This window comes from Heliangelus exortis, chromosome 17 (genome assembly GCF_036169615.1).
Source record: "Heliangelus exortis chromosome 17, bHelExo1.hap1, whole genome shotgun sequence".
Taxonomy (NCBI): Eukaryota; Metazoa; Chordata; class Aves; order Apodiformes; family Trochilidae; genus Heliangelus; species Heliangelus exortis.
In genome coordinates, this window is record NC_092438.1 from 2,851,791 (window position 1) to 2,872,495 (window position 20,705).

The following is a 20,705-nucleotide window of genomic DNA, read 5'->3' on the forward strand; positions in this document are numbered from 1 at the left end:
ATCCTGCATTAGAAAAATAAGGTGTTGCCTACAATTCTTTTTCCCACTGACCATCTAATGGCTGTGTGTCTTCTGCTAAACACAAACTACAGAGAGGGTCCCAGGAATTGCATGGAAGTTTCCTCACAAGACAGTCAAATTATTGGGCAGAGTAGAAAAGCAGCAGTACTCAACTCTAAATACCAACTAGCAAGGTTTTCCAGGCAGTATCAATGCAAATATGGAATCCATTCTTTGAAATAAGGATGACATTATGACTAATTTGAAACACATCTACTCCAGAAAGGATCTAGAAAAAAAAAAAAAGCTGGAAAAAGCTCATTAAAAAGCTGGAAGAATGAGATGCACATTAACTCTCATTGTTTTGGGGTAGATACAACAGATAGGATTTGACCATCTACTCATCAGTTACACAAAGCAAAGTGAAGTGAGAGGCAGGCTCAGGTATGCAGTAGATCTCACCAGGTCTGAAAATGAACAGGAGTCAGACAAAGCTTCACATGATGATGAGCAGGAATGTTTGTGTAACATGGCACTGACCTCCAGCCCAAGGGAGATATCTGTGCCAGCATGCTGCCAAACCTGCTGCCATGGCTAAGGCAGAAATGTGGGTGACACTCCAACTCACAGGATGTATGCACAGGCAGCAAGGGGAAAGCAACAGCTCAGCTATTTGGCAGGCACATACATTATGGGACTTGCAATTCCCACACCAAAAAGAACTGCCAGCTCTCTAGGCAGCTCTGTTTCCATAATCTCTGGAGTAATGCTGATGACAATGAGACAAAGAACAAACTACATCAACCCAAAATGTGACCCCCTTGTGGGGTTCCTTCCCCAAAGTGCAGAGCAGATTTCATACAGCGTAACAGAAAAAACCCAGGATCTTTCATATAATGTACCACGTAATTTTCTATTTCCCAAAATTCTAGCTAGCAATTAAAAATATTCATTCCTGTCTTTCTGTGACTTTTGCCAGACATCTATGTCATAAGGGTACCTTGAGCTTTCTCTTGGAAATGTATGTTGCTCCTCTGAAGGTGATGCTCGCCTGCTGCTGCTCCATTGTACAGCTTTAAAATAACTGACTCTGACACTTGTTAAGAGTCCATCTGTGGCAGCACAGACCTCAGCATGGGCTGTAAGGCTCCTCCAAGGTACTAAATATACCAGTCTAGGCCAAGTCTTCATGCTGATACAGCAGCTGTTTGTTAGTACTACCTGAACTACCTAGCCTGAAATTAATTCCAGCATCACTATGATGCTGGTGGTTACATCCTCGTGATCAAAATCTAGATATTCCTAAAGAAAGCCATGACAGGCAGCCCTGCTTTTCCTTAAAGGCTCTCCCATAAAGCCCTCTGGGAACCTTTAAACATCTGTTAGTTCACTGAAAAAGATCACGAGCTGCCTGGCAAAGGCCAGGTTTTCCATTCTCATTACACTCCTGTCCCAACATGGTAATAATGAAGAAGCCAACACTAACAAGAGCTAAAATGGCTTCATTTATAATACAAGGAAATAATGACTTGACAAAACACCAAGAACCAAGCTGCAGCTTCTTAATTTAAAACACTCCCAGACACAAACAGAACTATGTCCATCTCTGCTTGTAGTTCAGTTTTCAAACACATGTGAAATCAACTGAACTTTTTACAAGTGTACAGAAAACTAAAGATCAGATTTATTAAAAGAAGCCTCAGTAGTGTAACCAGGAATATGTTTCTACTGCTTCATTCTTGATACCTGTACCTATGACATGGGAATACTGCCATCCCCACATGGCACTGCCAAGGACACAACAAGATGCTCTTGATGTTTTGGATCAAAAGCAGTGTTTGAATAAAACATACTCCATCTGGACACCTACCACTGATTAGCAAGAGACAAAGCATTTCTGTTTCTAAGAAACTTGGAGCATGATTGGTCTTCCACCCACACCAATGCAGAGAGGATTCACTGATGCTCCCTCTCATGACAAGAAACAGCTTGAACTCTACAGAATTGTCCAGAACTGAAAATTTCCATTCAAGCACCGTAACATAAATAAAGCGTTCTCTAAGACTGTGAAAAGACCCCACTGTGATAACACAAGATGCATTGTTCCCTTCCAAATTGCCATTTTGGGGAAGGCATTTTATTGTAAGAAAAATTTATTTTCCTTTATAGCTTTTAAAGGAAAGGAACCAATACAAATCCAGTATCATCAAAGGCTTGTTCATTTAAATGAGCAGCCAAGCAGATTAATAATGAAAGGTCACAGACACTGAAGCAATCCAAATACCACAGTGATTTTATGATCAGTTCTACTTAAGCACAAATGGAAGTCTCAGACAGAGTTCTCATCACTTCTTTTCTCAGTAACAGCAGCTTCCTCAAAAAAGCTATTACAAAACAATTTTAATCTAAATCTCTCAAGGACTTTTATTCAACAAAGCAAAATAAATGTTCCCCTTCTTTGTAAATAGGGATGGATGGAGGAGTAAATCCAAGGCCACAGAGACAGGGCAAGGACCTATATCCATGCTGCTTAGCTTTAAATCCAGTTTTCAATGAAATAACTGCTTCAGTGAAAGAACACAGGATCTCATCACTCAAAGCATTAAGCTTGAAAGCAGACAAAAAAAAAAAAAAAAAAGGCCTTTCAGAAACCACGGATTTCAAGCCCTACAAACATCCCCACCCACATGCTCCATATACAGGAGTCAGATGCAAAAAATCCTCTATATACAACCCACAGTTCTGAAAACTGTTAAAAATCTCCTTCCCATACCCATTTGAGCATTCTTAGCTGTGCAAGAATGGTTGGTTTATGTTACTATTGCTCTGGAAAACAACTGCTGTTGAGTGTGGTGATGTGTACAATGATGCAGAGGCATTTGAGCAAAGGATTAGTTCATTTTACATCTCTACAATTGCTTATGGAAAGATAAACAGGATAGCAGAAGTAGAAAAAAGGCTAAACTTAGAATAGTGTCCTCCAAATTCATATCATTTAACACATTCTGTATTGGCAGACACTACAGGCTGCTGTGCAAACAGGCTATCAAAAATTCCATCAAATGAATCATCCCTTGCCCTCCCCATTGCAGCCTGCAAACCTCAAGATTTCTGTCATTGCACAGCAGATTGGCAAGGGGTGATTAGGAAGCTGCAGAGGGATTCAATCTCAGAAAGAGGTACATGAGCAGAACAGTAAGGTCTCATTATTTCAGTAATACTGAAAACATCAGTCACCTGCCTTTCACACAGAATCCATTGAGCTGTATTTGATCTCTCAGAGCCTCTGAACTCCAACTGAAAAATCCAATAACCTGCCTAGACTTTTCTTTACTGCATATTGAACAAATATAAATCTGTACTAAAACCAAAGCAAAACCAAAATGCCTTTCATCTGCCTCTCCACCTCTCTCCTGACTTCATCCCAGAGTCTGGGATGCAAAATTTTTACCAATTAAAGGTGGTTTCCATTGTATTTTAACCATTGTATTTATTGTATTTACTTTTTTAGTAAAAAGCTAACCATCAATTCTCACTTTGCCCATTAAAGAACTGGACATTTCAGGGTACTGTGAACTTGGCTATCAATAAAATACTGTCCATCTACAGAGAGAGAAAGCTGAGAGGAAGAAAAAGTAAGAAGGACAGACATGGAACAGATTTTAGGCACAACTGTACTGCAATTGAAGGAATGACTGTGGCACTGTCTCCAATTTTTTATCTTAGGCCAATAACTGCAATACCAGCATTGTAGAGCTCATTACAGGCAGAGAGACTCTTGTAAACAAAAAAAGTTATACCACATTGAGCATTGTATTTCCATAACCAGACCACACCAGGACTCAAGCCAGTTAATTTAAAGCTAACTCTTACCTCACTATGCTGCTCTGAAACCATCATTCTGTAACTGCAGAACAATCACATCCTGTGGTGCACAGTCACAGCTGACACTCCATGTACAGCACACAACTAAGAAGGTAACTTTAGTCTGCACCTTAAAATTTATAACTGCTACATGATCTCTTTCATATCATTAGGTCTTTCCACCACAAGGTTGCCTATGGGATTGACTCACTTCTGAAACAAAATTACCCATTTTCCTCTCGTTTAAGGTTCCTGGAGCTCTGTGAAAGACCAGTGCCTGGTAAAGAAGGTGGTGTGTTTATTCAGCTCAAAAGTAATTTTGGTTTTGTATTGAATTAAGCAGAGTAAGAACATACCTCTTCTTTTCCAAGGGTTTTCAGATGATCCAGGATCTGTGCTATCACTGTTTCACAAAGTTTATTAATTTCAGCAAGGAACTTGGCATCTCCACCATAGAGGGTATCATTGGAATCAACTGCAGAGATGAATTCAAGATTAGGTCTGACTAAAGGGCTATGAATTTGTTTGATACTGAAAACAACAGCTATTTATAGAAGACCATGTTTTGGAAGTTAGCAATTGCCCCTGCTCCATGAAACACAAACAAACCCATCTTGTTTGAGTGCCTACCATTTGGTTGCTTACTACGTCCTCTTGGTTTTAGGAACAAAACTCTGAAAAGATTCTTCTAGCTTAAAACTAATCACTATATTCCTGGATATAGCCATGTTCAAAAATCTGTGAGACTTAAATGCCAAGCAACATATCCAGTCAATTTTCAGTTCTTCCACAGAGCCCCTGCTCCCACCAGTTCATAGTTTTATGTATTTGAATCAACACCATCTGGAACAAACTAAGGAAACCTCTCTGCATGGGTTCACTTTAAAGAACAGACTGTACATCCACTTGGCAGCCATCTCTTGTGATTATTTTAAATTACAGTATCTGAACCTGCATAGGAAAGGAATCCATTCTGTAAGATAGACTGTCATTGCTCATTTTGACATCCAAGGCCAGGTTGGATGGGAGTTTGAGAAAAGTGACTTAGGTGGAGGTGTCCCTGCCCATACAGGAAGGTGGAACTAGATGGTTTTTAAGGTCCCCTCCAACCCAAACCATTCTATGATCCTATAATTCAGTACAAAAGGTGTTAACACAGTACTACAAATTCCATGGTGGAATGCAAAGACCCAGAGCCACCCTTGGCTATTACCTTTATCTACATGGTAGATATATGCTTCTTGAGTCATTGCAGACAGCAGATGTAAAACATTAGTATAAATCCTGACTTTGTCATCACTGTTATCCTCCCAAGTATAATCCTGGATCACATTCAGTAATCCCCGCACAAGAAACAACACTCCTTGCTCTGGATGGTCCTACAAAAAAGAAAAGGGATAAATCAAAAACAAGAACACAAGCACCCCAAAACAAAAATGAGATTATTTGTGGTCATTCGGGGGTTTAGAGTGACAATATTAGCTGTATAAAGGCAAAAACTACAATATAATTAAAGCTGACTAATTTTCTGAAGTAAGTTCCTACAAATCCTTTTAAAATGTCATGCCAGTTTCTTTCTAAAATGCTCATTCAGTCCATAATCACAAGTTTGATCCATGAAGCCTCCACAGACAAACTTTGAAATGCTTTGTTTTCCAGTAATGGGGGAGTAGTACAAAATTATAAGTCAGCTTCTTAACAGCTAGGCTTCTAAATTAAACACACTGGGCAGAATTTTTTAAATTAAAATAATACCAGTAAGCTATAGAAATAAGGACATTACTCATATAATTATGAGTTTCAGAAGAACACCTACTCTGGGAAGTCAAAGCTGCAGACAATCAACAATCTTTTAATATGAAAGGAATAAAATTATGGAGACATCTGCTTTACATAAGTTGTGAGTTTTTGCATGCAGTTTTAGTACTGCACTCAGCTTATCTAAAGCAGGCAGTTGGTGCAATAATGCAAATATATATAGGAAAAACCACAACCCACTGGGGAGGGCACTTCCTTCTGGTCATGTATCCTGTAAAGTCAATAGGAGGAAAAATTATGGAAGCTAATTTCTGAATCCTAGATTGCAAGTCCTTCTTCATTACTGTACATGAGAGGATGGACCTTCCTCCTTCAATCATCTGTTAATTATCTGAGTCATTTCTCTGAGAAGCATTCAGTTCTAACAGTCTTACTTCTGCAGTCAGTGGACAGCAAGAACAGAGTCAGTGGCAGCTCGACTTTCCCTTCTAACAGATGGCTTGGGAGAACCCTGCCACTGGAAAAAGGGTAATACACTGATCTGATTATGAGGATTTGGACAGCACTATACTGTGTGCTGCTGCACTGAATGTAGTCAAAGAAAAAAGGAAGGAGGAAACAGGAATAAATATTTCAGTGACAACAAACCACCTGCCACGTACTTTCTCCAAAAACAAATCAATAAACACAAAAAGGTTCATCTTCTCATTACCATTTTCACTCTAAGGATTAGACAATCTGTACCAAAGACATTACCTGAAATTAATAGAAACTAGAGCTCTAAGATTCTGAGTGCTCAGCTGAAATACCAGTTGTCTGCAAGCATCTATTAAAACAGTAAATGAAGTTTACACAGTTAAATGATGGTGAGATTTCACTCCACCCCAAATGCAGCTGAGTGCATGGTGCTACGGAGAGGGGCAATGTTGCACCTTCACCTCTGAACAATTGCTCTATCTCCCTATTTTGCACGGGAGTGAGGGACTTTGCAGCCAATGAGAAAATTGGTTCTGCTTGCCCATAGAGAACTGACCACTGCATCTACCACTCCTAAAAGCCCAGTGTACTCTTAATTTTTAAACAGAAAAGTCAAACTAGTCCATGTGCTATAGCCAGAGTAGCCTACGTGGTATTCACACACACACACACACACACACAACTTACCGGAACAACCAATAACGTGGAAAAAAAATTACAAAGGAATTCAAAGAGGAAGACATCAGAAGGTCGCATCTTGCCGTCTACACTGATCATTTTTGGCACTTCAGGAACAAGGCTCACTGCAGCCTTGAAAAAAGCATCAGCTACAAAATAAAAACATAGTTGCTGTGTTATCACTCCAACTGCAATGGCAGTCAAGACTTCTGAAATTATAATTCTTCTCCTTTGCATAACAAGAGGACAGCGTTGTTTCAAATAGTTTGCATATATAATTAAAAAATAAAAGCACACAGTTAAAAATTGATTTATCTAAAGAAATGCTTATGCTGGGACAACAGGGAATCCCAAGCAGGTGAAAAAAAGAGTAATAGATCATGCTAACTGATTCACAAATTCATTCACAAATGGGTGTAACAGTTATAAGGAAGTACAGACAATTTCATTTCTCCAAGTACTTACAGTCACTGAAAGTAAAACAGAAATTTAGCACCAGAACCTGAGGTATTGATGGTTACCTAGATAAAAATTATTCTCTCCCAGAATCACAACACAGGAATTAGAGAAAACATTCACTGATACGGCCTTGGCAAGACAGCTATTTGAGAGGTTTGTCATAACTCTTTATTATGTCTTCAATCTTTAAATAAAACCCCAAAAAACTAACAAAATATCAATATTACCCCTCTTACCCTAGAAGATCTCTCATATATATATATATGCTAAGAGTTCACAGAAAAAAAACCTCTGACAACAACATTCTTTTGCACATTTTGAAATATCCAAATCCCATTCAAGTTGTTTAGCCACATACTTCAGAGCTTCCTTTAGCACTATTACTGTATCTCCATTTTACAGGAACAGAGACTAAGGCCATGAAATCAAATTTTAGCAAAGAGAAAAAGGGAATTCTTGGTGAAAGCCAAGAGGTGTTAATGGCTGCAATGAAGATAGCACTGACAGGCATGCATGGGCATTTCCCAGAGCACAGCTTGCTCTGGAAAAATTCATTTGAGCACATGAGACTCCAAGCAAATTTGCTAAATATAGTACCAACTGATAGCTAATTTAAGCTTATGAGGAATACCAGGGAAACATGTGCTTTGGAAAAACTGTAATTCTTCTGACTCTTATTTCTTTTCAGCATGAGTGCTCAAGCCCTTCTGAACTTTTCAGTGCTTAAAACAGAGACCCCCCCCATCCAGTCAAACTTCACACTTCCTTTTATTCTGCACTTTTATTTTGTAGTGGCAGAATGTTTTTTATTTATTTCAGGCGACATATAAGTTTACACAGCTAATTCAAAGGAAGGCAAGTAATCTTTCTCTGAGCTTTTTTAGAGAAAGGAAAGCAGCAGCAGATGTTCATTCTAGCACAAGTAAATGAACTGCTGTCACTTCCACAGTTGTCTCAGTCGAAAAAAAAGAGCATGCCCCACATCACCATATAATCAAACCATATGACCAGACAAATGAAAAGACATGTCTCAGAAAATAGTCTGCATACCAAAATACACATGTCTGTGCAGAGAATACTCCAGCCTTCTCACGTTATTTTGTGAACAGGACAGGAATGAGCCATTCAGCAATCACTCTCCAAAATGAAAGAGAAGAGCTGCAAGGTACCTCACCTCAATTTACTGCCCGTTCTCCTGCAATCACAATTCTAGACACTGTCCTCTCAACTTTTGCCTTAGCACAAAACCCAACCCTCTTATCTGCACTAGGAATAACTGCAATTTGCTTCAATTTACTCTTCTTGCCTCCCGCCGTTCCTGCAAACCTGAGCAGGAGCAGAGCTCACCTGGCTGAGCACCTCCAGAGACATCAGCTCCCTCCCTGGACCTGCCATTAACAGCAGGTGCCTAGGCAGCTTTCTCTAGATGTTTAAAAGTCAATTTATAAAGCTAATACTGTAGAGATGTTTCAAGAGAAAACCATACACCCATTGCTTCTGAGTTAAAAAGGCCAACAATTTTGTTTGATTACAAATAAAAAGGTTTTAAAAGTCTTCTTCTGGTGAAAGATGCTGTTTTCTTCTTTGCCTAAAGTACAATACTCTTAAAAAAAGTCACCATTAGGTTGGATAAGGGGAAAGCTGCCTGTGCATTACAAGAAATCACCATGATAAAGTCTTCCCAGACAGCTGTTAATATCTTGTGCAGTGCTCCAACATGACATACTTCATGCTTCACTACATTCATCCTTTCACAGCAGCTCCTTCAGTTTGGTTGACCAAAATCCTATAAATCTTTCCCCTGAGCATACATGCTGACCTTCAAGCTACAAAAACTAACAATCTCAGATATCCAAGTCAGCACTTCCAGTATTACTCTGCTACAGAAAAAGCAAGTGAAATTGGTGTTGAATGTTTTGCTATTGCCAATATTCATGCTGGCACCTATACACATACATTTAATTGTACAAAGACACAAATATATGAAATCCACATGTTTCTGTATAGCAATATCTCTACATACAAAAATTTAGCTTACACTGTATGTGGTGCATCTATGATAGTCAATTAAACTGCATTAATTTAATACTTCAAGCAGGCAAAACCCAAGAAGGAACAAAGCCATTAGAGACAGGAGAAGAATTAAGCTCCTTAAGTCCATCTTCAAAGAGCAAAAGGGAGTGAGTTTGACATATCTACAGAAACTATTTTTAGTCATGGATACAATTACACAAGGCTGAGTCCATGCAAAGGACAAAACCAGGGACCATACGCCATCTTCTGTGTTCCACAACACCTTCGTGTCCCACAACACTTTCAAGTTGATCTTAGTACTCCAAGGATTTTGCTTGCACATCCAACAGATGCTGAAATGTAATAAAGCCTTGTACTCCCATGCAAAAAATTAATGGGAAGCAAGCATAAGGCTTCTTGTGTTTTTTTCTTTTGTGTTAAATAATTAACACATTTCTGTTTTGACAACCAAGTATTGCAAACATTTGGAGCTCCTCCTCTCATTGGTGAGGTCACTGTGAGTTTCATCACATTGTTGAAACATGTTTTTCCCTTGAGCTATTGAACATCTTCCAACTATACACATCACTCTCAATCCAGAAACTAAAAAGAATTATTTGAAGTAACAAAGATAAAATAAGAAAACGAATGCACTGCTGCTCAGTGAACTGGAATGTACTGTGTTAATTCATTTGATCACACACTAGAAATTAGCTGCAGATTAAAAGGGAATTATGTGGATGGAGCTTGCTTGTGCTCATCTTCAGAATTGCTTGATTATGGATTGTGAGCACAGCCTGAGCACTTTCCAAACAAAGTTATACAGAGGCATAATTAGAAGGGAAGATTCACAGAATATGAACAAGAACACTGAATAAAAGATATTTTATTCTTAGGCTGTAACCCATAAATGCAACATACACCACCCCTCCCAGAAAACCCCCAAAATTTCAGCATGCCTCTCTAAATTCTATGTAATCCCTAAAGACTGGGAGGTAAAACATCATCATCAGTCTTTAGAGAGAAGTCCCTTAGTAATCCTGAAAACTTCCAACTAATAAATGCTATCGTTAAATTCTGTATTTTCTTCTGGTTAAAACAGGGTGACCAAGAAAAAAAAAAGAAAAAAAATAAATCAAACAAGCAGACACACAGAAAAACATAATATAACAATGAAGAGCCAATAAAGGTTTTGCAGAGAGAAAACATTCCTCAGAAGTCTCTCAAGTTTTCCAAAGAACCAGCATGTTTGTGTTTACAAAGGCCAAAAATCAAACATTGCTAAAACAATTAAATTCCTAAGGATTTGTCCATCTGTTTTATTGGATGCCATGGTCCATATGCAACCCTTGGTAGAGGATGTATTTAGACTACCCACAGCTGAAAGCTAGGAAGCATCATTCTACATTATTGTTTCCTTTATGTTCCCTTAATACAAGCTACCAGACACTTTCAAAAACAGGTCATGGGCTAGACAGGCTTGAAGAACTGCCAAACTGATATGAAATGTTGTCTGAAAAGCTTAAAGAAATGTCATCTCTCTCAAATCATATGGAAAATCTATTGGCTGGCATAAAGAGAGGCACAAGAAAAAGTTCATTGAATGGAAGAAGATTCGAGCTGCAGAAAGCCCAGCTAACAGAACAAGTCATAATTTTGTTCAAAATTTTCTTATTTCTTATTTTTCTTAATTCTTAGTTCTTATTCTTCTTAATTCTTAATCTCAAAGTTTCTCTATTTATATTCTTCAGATCTATAAAGATATTAGAAGATGAGGAAGGATCAGATAAATTGTTATCTGATTCTAACCGAGAAAATACATCAAACATTATTGGAATATGATTAAAAATTACTAACTAAATATTCCATACCATACTTTCTCCAAAGTGTGGCTGAAGCCTGTGACATTTAGAGAACATTCATGAAAAAGTGGTGTTTTCTGAAGCAGAAAAAGAAATTCCTCTTGCAATCTACTAGTGAAACTGAGTTTCAGCTACATTTGAAGAACAGAACAAATATCTAGAAGTACATTAAGCACTGTATACTTCAGAATTGGATTCTTTTTTTTTTAGGGAAAAAAACAATCTTAAACTTGCCTTACCTACCCCAATAGACAATTTTACTCCTTTTTTCAACTTAGATATATCAGTGATTTAGATCAATCATCCTATTGCCAACAGAAGTCTACCCTGTGAAATTCCAATTTTGTTACATGCTTAAGTGAAAACTCAGCTTACTGAAATAGCCAGACTCCCTGTAGGAACTTCAAATTTAAAAAAATTCAAGAATTTAACTTACTAAAATCAACAGCTGGAATCTTTACAGAGAAATGGCATGCACGTGCATGCTCCAGTACTGAGTGACCCATCAGATCAGGTACATTACCTTTCAGATTTATTTCTCTTCCCAATTTTAAACTGATTAAGCTAATTCCAATCAGCATGAAATAAAGGTTACACAAGGGACAATTTCACTTCCTAGCCTAATGCTATCATTAATTGCACACTCTTAAAACTTCACTTCATGCTGCATTGGTTTTATTAGATCAGAATCTAATTGGCATCAGTTAACTCAGCTGACTGGATTTGAATTTGCTGTTATGAATTAATCAGTACTCCTTACACACATGGAATGCATTCACTTGAGATACAGATTAAACTGTGCTAAAAGTAACTTCCAAGGACAGGTCACCTGACTACAATATACCAGAAGATGCAGAGATAGTTCACAAAAACTATCCCAAGACTGGTAGCACTTTTACCTAACTGCTTAACACATGCTAAATTATTCACACAAATGACATAAGTGACATGTCACTTGTGTCTCTGAGCACAAACTATGCCCAAAATAGCATGTTTAAGGAAGAAAAGAAGTGCATGACAGTAAAACCTTGGTAAATTAAATGAGTTACTGAATAAAAGAGTTTTGTAGATGCTTCAAGTCAACAAAAGCTGAGAGGGACCACATACTCCTCCCTCTGGCTTGTGTTTCCAAATTCAGGAGAGTGGTTAATAAATACCTATTTCAGACACTGAGTACATAACACTTTACATCTCTCTGCTACTTTAAAAGGTTTCAGAATGGGAATACACTGTGAGTGCACTGTGTTCACATGTCAAAAAACAGCTGTGCACACTTACAAATTCTTACACTGAAAAATCTAGACAATTGTTGGGGCCCAGGAGTCTCACTCAGAGAAGACTTGGATGACAAAAATAGTGGAAAAATAATTCATAAACTGAAAGATTATTAAACCACAGAGCTCTTCCCAACATGGGCAGGGCATAGTTCTCAAAGACTGTATTCACACAAAAACTGATTTGGATTTGCTTCCAGCAAGAGATGCAATACAACACAGCAGCAATAACAAAAATTGTTACAAGAGATAAGGTAAGCTGGTATATTAAACAAAACACCACAGGAAGAAAAAATGAGTTCATTTTTGGTAAACTGTTACCTACACAGAAACTGCACAGTACTAGTAGCACAACAACAGACTGCAGATCTTTTATTTGCAAAACATACTTGGACACAACAGCCAGCTTTACTCTAAATCCCTCTGCTTTGCTATATAGGCAGCATCAGCTTCAGAACAAAAAAATACAGCAGTCACCCTGTACTAAAAAGTTTTAATCAGCATCCTAAGTCAGCTTGTTTGTGCAGCTGGAACTTACTGGTAAATGCAGAGCTTGGAAAACAAGCTCTGGTGAAGAACCACACAGCAAAAACAAAGAATCAATAGCTACAACAAAAGATGTTGCAAAGTAATCCAATTTATTAGTCCCACAGCTCTACTGAAAACATGTAAATGAAAAACATTTACCATTGGGAAGCAGACTTTTAAGTCAATACAAAACTGCAAAACAAAGTGTAATGACATAACTTCAAAAATGAAAAGAAAGATACTGCAAACAGTTAAAAGCACAAGAAGACTTTCAGAAAAGTTAATTGTCTTCTATTTGACATGAACAGGAGCAAGATCATATTAAAAGGTGATACTGACTTAATGCTCATTCTAGTCCCAGAGTAGCTCTAAAAAATTTCCCAAAATTACTTTTGTCAGAACTTCCAGTTACTTAAGACTGAGCTAACAGGGTAACAAAAAAATTAGGTCCTGCATTCAGGCCCTGGTTCAAACAATAATTCAAAAAAGAAAAAAAATTATTTTCTTCATATTGTCTGGTATTACTCCATTGTTTCACTCTTACATAGTGGTAGGTTTTCTTAGCTAAGCATTTATCACACGTGTTTTAATAGCAGGTTTCTGGTAGCATTGACATAAGTTTTAATTATTTTTCAGCTTGTTGCTGAGCTACTACACAGGTGCAATAGTTTCTTTTTCCACAGTTACAATAAAGCACACCATTTGTGATCAGAGTGCTTGCATAACTATGCAGCAGAAAATTCCATAATTTCTAAGAAATTTAGGGCAACCAACCTCATAGCCATGACTATGTCCACTGGAGTCAGCTGTCTTGGTTATTTAGAACACAGGATTAGGGTTAAAATTGAAGAGCTGCTTTAATATCAGAAGTTTTCACTTCAACAGTGCTTGGAGCAGAGTTGTATTTTAATTACCCCATAATATACTTACGTGACATGATTTCAATCAAGTTTACTCACAGCTGGGAATATTACTAAAATAAGAGAACTTTAAGCAGACAAATTTCTGCCTTACCTTGTGAAAGGCACTGATTTGCCAGAGCAACCTGTCCAGAGTGTAGGTACAGATTAAGACGTGTGAAGATGCTGCTCAGAGATGGAATTGTAATGAAGCAGAAGGCAACACAAGCCTGAAGCAAATAAAAAAATGAAACTGAAGAGAATACCTAACTGAGAGTTATTGCAATCATTACTGATTTTATACATGATTAGGGATCAAAATCTGTAAATCAGTTTTGGGAAAGGCTTTCAATAAAAAGCAAATATTATGTGATGTCCAAACCCAGCAAATTTCAATTTCTTGCTATTTCATTACTGACTACAATATTGACTATTTTATTAATTATTGTTATTATGAGCAGCTTAGCTCAAAATTTACTCTATGACTCTAGCTCAAGGAAGTTCCTGTCTCCTCAAGTAACCACCTTGCAGTTCAAGACCAAAATCTAACTAGAGAAGCAGACTGCTGGACCCCAGGTGCAATCCTTCCACCCAACTGGCCCAGGCAGGAGCACTCTGTGCATTTGGGAGGAAACAGATCTACAGAAACAAACTGCAGCTTCAGACCCACTGGGGCAGCCCAGGCACTCAGATGGAGTGAGTGGCTCCCAGGTCTACAGAAGTTGGCTTCTGTCACCCTAGTGACCCTCTGTCCAGGATATCATGCACAGGGGCCATGGACATAAATCCATTTATTAATGGTACTATATGCAAACACCTCCACAACTCATGAAGATGAAGACATCTTTGTTGCTATGATTCAGGTGAGAAGAGGGGAACACAAGCCACTTGCACAGCCTGTGCATAATGAGGAAAGCTCCTTTGACTGTATCTATACAGACTCAGTAAAGCCAAAAGGAGCAATTCATTTGAAATTCAGATACTGATTTCTGCATTATCAACACTGATGTCATGAGACAGAAATCTGAACATATTCTTTTCCCACTCTCTCCTATTCTCCCTGTGATTGAGTTACATAGAAATTAAGTATTCTATTTCAAATATAATTTGAAAAGCTGAGCTCTCTAGAATTCACAAAAGCACCTCTCAAATGAACCTTCCTTTGGGGAGGGATTTGATCCTACTGCTCCTTTTTAACACAAAGCTGCTATTTGATGCTTTGGGTCTTTTTTTTTTTTCTTAAATGGCAGCATCTGGCTCTAGAGAGTAAAATGGTAGTAAGAGAAAATGAGACTACAAACAGGGTCAAAAATACTAACATTGGTTTTGTAAAAATTATAAATGTGAGTGCCAGCAGATAATATTATCTGCTAAAAAGGTTTATTAGAGTCAGACATACCCTGACAAATGCTGCAGTCTTTCTGGAATGATTTCCTTTCATCACCTTTCTTGTTTCCATTGCTAGCTGGTTCACAGACTACACATAAAAACCAGAAGAAAATAATTAAGAAAAATGTAAAGATTTATTAGGTCAGCAGCAAATAACAAACTGCATGTTTTACAGCATTCAGTTAGAGGACAGGGACTGTCAAAAGGGCCCCCAGTATGGTGCCCCCTCATTGTACTGTTTAGTTTTTCCTTGGAGAATTTTCGTGACTGTTCCTTAAAGCAAATATGATTCTAAAGGTCTGTAAAGGCAAATTTATTTTAGACTTATTTAACTTATTTAACACTTTCAATCCCTTTCTTCCCAGCTATCCCAGTGCTGTCATCTCTTCCTTCCTAGAGTAAAAATCATGATTTCTAGCTAACACAATTATTAAAAACAACAAAGTAACAGAAGGATTTAAGAAAAGATACAATGATGTAAAGGAATCAGATGCAACTAATGCTCACCTGACATGTGACTCAACTAAAAAAAAGAGATTAATCTTCCCTATCACAGCAGGACCCTGCCTGTATCTGCAGTGAGCCACAGTCTAATCTCTCCTGGATGGAAGATTACAGAGGAGAGAATCCAAATTCTGCATGCACTAAAGTGACATCTATTTTATTCAATATGAAATCTCTTGCAAGGTAGCCACTTTCTTTGTTACAATGATATCATGCAAACCTGTCAAAAAAGAACTTCAGAGAGTTTGGGGTGATAAAATGAAAGGGGAGATCAAAGCCTGCTTTAAAAACACCTGATAAAAAGACTTCAGACTAATTTTGACAGACCAATCATTTGGGCAGAGAATGGGAGAACTGCAAATATATCCCCACTTACTAAGATAATGTAGATAAACTGCAGCTTACGTGAATCAACTGGACTAGAACAGGCTCCAGGTTGCAAAACATTGACCTGGCTTCAACATAGAAACTCAGCTGTTGTTCAAAGTCACGGCCAAATGAAACCTATAAAAGAAAATTAAAAAAAACCAACAAAACAGACAAAACCCCATAGATTTTTACCATTGTAAGGCATTAACTTTAAAAAATATAAAACCCCATGCAGCTAGGCCACAGATATTCAAAAGTCAAAATACCCTTATATCATAAGAAAAAAACCAACACATTAACAATATAACACCCAGAGAATCTTTGTCCTTCTACTTTACAGACCAAGTATTTAATATAATGAAAGCAAAATTTAAATCCTAGGTTTGTGAAGTGTTTTCAAAACCAGCAGAACTCTCTTTATGAAACAGGGACGAAGGCTTGGTACTGTTCATACATTAAAAAGGAAAACAAACAAAAAAAAAACCACAGAAAAATAGAAATAGATGGTGAACCTGTATTCAGATTCCTGTAGTTTCTACTAACTACAGTGCTTCCAAGAGAAATCAGCAGTTTTCTAATGAGACATATGTGTAAGAAAATGAGGTTTTTCTCAAGTTTGGTTAATAAATACATGCTTATAGAGTATGCCAAAAGCCTGCAACCTTGCATGTTGGTAGGAAAGAAGAGTGGTCTAAAGCACCCCTTGTGTGAGAATACTGTACATCCAGCCCTCCAGATTTCAAAAACCCAAGTGCTGTCAGCTGGAATGTCTCAGCTGTCAATTAAAAGCCTAGCAAGAGAAACAGTCTCCAGGAAGTCTACACTAATGTATTCAAATGGAATGGTTTTTTTAACAGAAGTAAAGATTGCATTATTATTGTTATTGTTATTATTAATTGATGTTGTTGTTATTATTTCTTAAGCCACATGCAGAAGTTTTTATAGAATTAAAATTAAAATTACATTTAATCCATGCAGTGAAAGATCAAAGGAATTGCACCAGAAAACAATGGATGGCTTCTTACACTCAAGACAACTGTCTTTGGCTTTCCTGTGTTTGTACAACTGCTGATTCTTGAGTCCTTGTCTCAACAAAGCTTCTCTAAAAATACAAGTTTTTCCACAAAAAAGACTGACTGTAAGAATAACTGTTGTGCTTTTTTTCCCTTCATGTCTTAATGTGTGCTGGTTTAAAATTCTTCACGAGTTATTTTCCTGCTATGGATTTTTCCCCCCTTTAAATTAAGACTCTATAGCCACATCAAATATTATTCAATATGGAAAATCCTCCTAAAGGAAACTGGATTCCATTTAAATCAAAACTGTATTAAAAGCAAATTATTATAACAGAAGAGAAAGCAACCATCTAAAAATAAATCCATAGAATTGCAACAAAGAACAAAGAGGACAAGCAGAGACAAAGCCTGTCAGCTCTGACTATGTGAAAGAAAAGCCAAGTGTTGAGAATAAAGAAAAGCTTGAGAACATCCCTCTAAAACAACAGGACATTCCAAACACAACAGACAAGAACAAAAGATACTGCCAGGATAAGAAGGAGGGAAGGATTAAAAATTAATTTCAAGACAAAACAACTGAAGTTTCTGTGGGACTACTAATATGATGATACAAATTGTCTTATTTATAAATTAAGATAAACAGATAAGAACATATGGGTTATATCTATTTTGTGTTGATCCTAAAGCTGGTGTTGATCCTATTTAGAACTGGGTAGTGGAACTGCATTCACATAAATCAGTGACACCTCTGATGCTACAACAGGCAAGACTTTTAAGATTTAAAATTTTTAAATTGCTGTTTAGTTTGTCAATATTTACTATCTTTCAGGTGAGATTTAAAAAAGTAACAGAAAATATGATTAAATAAACAACATGCCTACTTGAAACTCTCACATTGCACCATGTCAGCTCCAACACTGTATGACATTCCCTTCAACACATGCAGCCCTCTCTCACTGGAACACCCCAGTCAGGGCTTCAGGGATCTTAAGCAAGTCAGACACAGAATGTCTGATTCAGCAAGGCAGGCACCTGTTTCTCATGGAGATCTCATGAAAATCTGAGCTATAAAGTCCACCCCAACAGTTGCCCACAACTGTCACTCACCATTTTTATGAATCCATTTATCAAAGCTGCTAACATTCTTTTCTCATCCTCAAGTGTTAGGGCACTATAAGAGAAAATTTACACTGTGAATTTTAGAATATCACTCATTTGTCTGTAAAGGTTCAAATGATAATTTAACTTATATAATGTAACATCAATATAAAAGTACTCATTGTACACTAAGAACACTAAGTTCATAACTGTAGTTATGAAGCAATAAACTAATTTTAATATGAATATCACAAAGTCAACAATGCACCAAACTAAACTTCAAATTTTTTAAAAAGAGAAAATTGTTAAAAGTGTTTTTAGACTTTAAATAAAATCACAGTTTGCACATGGAGAAGTAAGCTAAGCTAACGTTCTCTGCAGCAAGCAAATGGCTTCACTCATGTTACAACATGAGAACTACAGTAGGAACTGATTATAAAAACTTAAAAGAAATTAGTAAACCTATTTTTGGCAGAAAGTTATCCTATTAAAGGGGAAAAGCTTTTAAACTAAATTTTAAATAGTATATTTAATACTTCATGCACTTATTTTAGAAACAAGATTAGCTTATTGTTTTCTTTGTTTTCTGGGGAGCCTGGGGAAGACTTGTTTTTTTTTTTTAAACCAACCTCGCCACATTATTTTAAAACATCATTAAAATCACCTTATTGCAGTGCTCCTTTTTGATGCTTTAGTCAGAACTGAACCAACCTGAACTAAAAAGTTTATTTTCATGATTATCAGAGATACCAACTCTATAGCAAGAGTCCAAAACTGATATGAAATAAATTTACATCATATGAAAATCCAACACATCAAATCTGTTTCACTGAAAATGCATGAACAAAAAGTTATATTACAATTAACTAATACAATTTAATCCTTTTACTAGTATATACTTGGCTCCAGCTTTGACCTTTAGTATATCAGTTACCAATTTCCTAGCTGAGACACCAGATGGGAAGAACACAACAGATTTATTATACAAATTCAGTAAAGGAGGAAAGAAAATCTCAGCATGATTAGCTCATTAGTGCATTGCTGATCAAAAGAGTCAATTGATGGGCTCTGAAAGGCTCAGAAGACCTATAATGAGATCTCTGGGTCAGTTGCAGGTTTCTAGTTCAATTCTGCATCAGACCCCTACCAGCCTAGAGGCTGTTATCCTCTGACAGCTGCTGTGGGTGTCAGTGAGACCTACACAATGGGTTGGGAGTTTCCTCAACCAGGATGCAAAAATAGATGCAGGAGTTATTTTAGGACAGTTAGAATTTATGATGTTTTGCCAGTAAGAGATGACACAACAGAACCAAGCTGAAGATGCACACTATCTTATCTCAGCTAAAAACTTTGCAGGTTCAAGGGATTTTAAAAATCTAGCAGCAAACTATTAAAATTGTTTTGGCAGAACACCAGAAAAAGTACCAAATATGGATCACCACAAACTGCTTAATTTTTTTTTTAATAAGCTTGTTTAGCTTCAATATATTTTGTTTGAAGATTGAAGTAGCTTTTAGTTCAACACACAGCCAAATAAAGTGCTCTAAACCAAATAAAGTGCTCTAACCCAGACTAAAGCTGTCTAGCTGGTAGAAATTGGAATTACATGCCAAATCTGATTTCTTTATTGGCAATCAATCTTGGATTCACAGTGTATCAAGGCTGAGAAAGTTACAAGTTCCTTTTACAGTTGCTGCCACACTAAGAGGGTCTGGTCTTAGAAAAAAAACCCAGCTATATTTTTGCTCTTAAGACCTAAAATCTGCAGCATTGTGATTCTCAGTTTTCAATCAGATACTGATTTCTGTGTGATTTCTGCATGCTATGTGCTGCCATTTCACTACTCAGCTCTTCCCTCACCACTAATTGGATTCATGTCTTAATCCACCATGAAGCAAACAGCCCCAGAAATGTGAAACCATACACCAAGAAGTCCAACTTTGCATAAACAATAGTTATTAGTATGAGTAAAGTTAATCTTACTTCACAGAATCATGCATTGTCTTGCAGATATGCAGAAGAGCATTGAGTATCACAGGATCCTTTGTAGATTCCTGCTGATGCCTAAAAAAGGTTTTAGAAAAAGTGATGAAAAATCCCTCTCTGTCGAGCTAGAAAATAATCAAATAACATTGATTTAATGAGTAATTCCAGTAATTAGATTCATATGGCACTATAGAAATGTTATACTCATTTTTTAACCAACAGAACCCCAAAGATCACATGGTTAATAGATGTACAATTACAACAAATGCCAGTGAAAGAAATATTATCTTAACACACAGAGCTTTACTGCCAAGCCACAGAACCTGACACCTCAAGGGACACAACAAGCTAGACATGGGATATATTGAGGCCATCTAAGAGTGTCAAAACAAAGCAACTCTAGATCTACCAAGAATATAGTAATATAGTTTATCAGCTGCTGATGGACAGACAAAAAGGTTAAATGGCACATTCAGATGCACTTGTGCAGTGGAGCACCACTAAAAGGACTGAGGGGCTGCAAGCAGCTCT

At 37.2% G+C, this 20,705-nt stretch overlaps 1 protein-coding gene across 1 annotated transcript in view; it reads right to left on the minus strand.

The window, feature by feature from the left end:
• VPS35L (VPS35 endosomal protein sorting factor like) overlaps positions 1-20,705 on the minus strand; it is a 45,120-nt gene that overhangs the window by 3,487 nt on the left and 20,928 nt on the right. The window contains exons 22-29 of the mRNA XM_071761535.1: positions 20,172-20,252; positions 18,198-18,261; positions 16,111-16,209; positions 15,212-15,289; positions 13,928-14,042; positions 6,787-6,926; positions 5,078-5,243; positions 4,221-4,339 (exon numbers count right to left, since the gene is read on the minus strand). Of these exons, the coding sequence (XP_071617636.1) occupies positions 4,221-4,339; positions 5,078-5,243; positions 6,787-6,926; positions 13,928-14,042; positions 15,212-15,289; positions 16,111-16,209; positions 18,198-18,261; positions 20,172-20,252 (862 nt within the window). The remainder of the gene's footprint in view (positions 1-4,220; positions 4,340-5,077; positions 5,244-6,786; positions 6,927-13,927; positions 14,043-15,211; positions 15,290-16,110; positions 16,210-18,197; positions 18,262-20,171; positions 20,253-20,705) is intronic.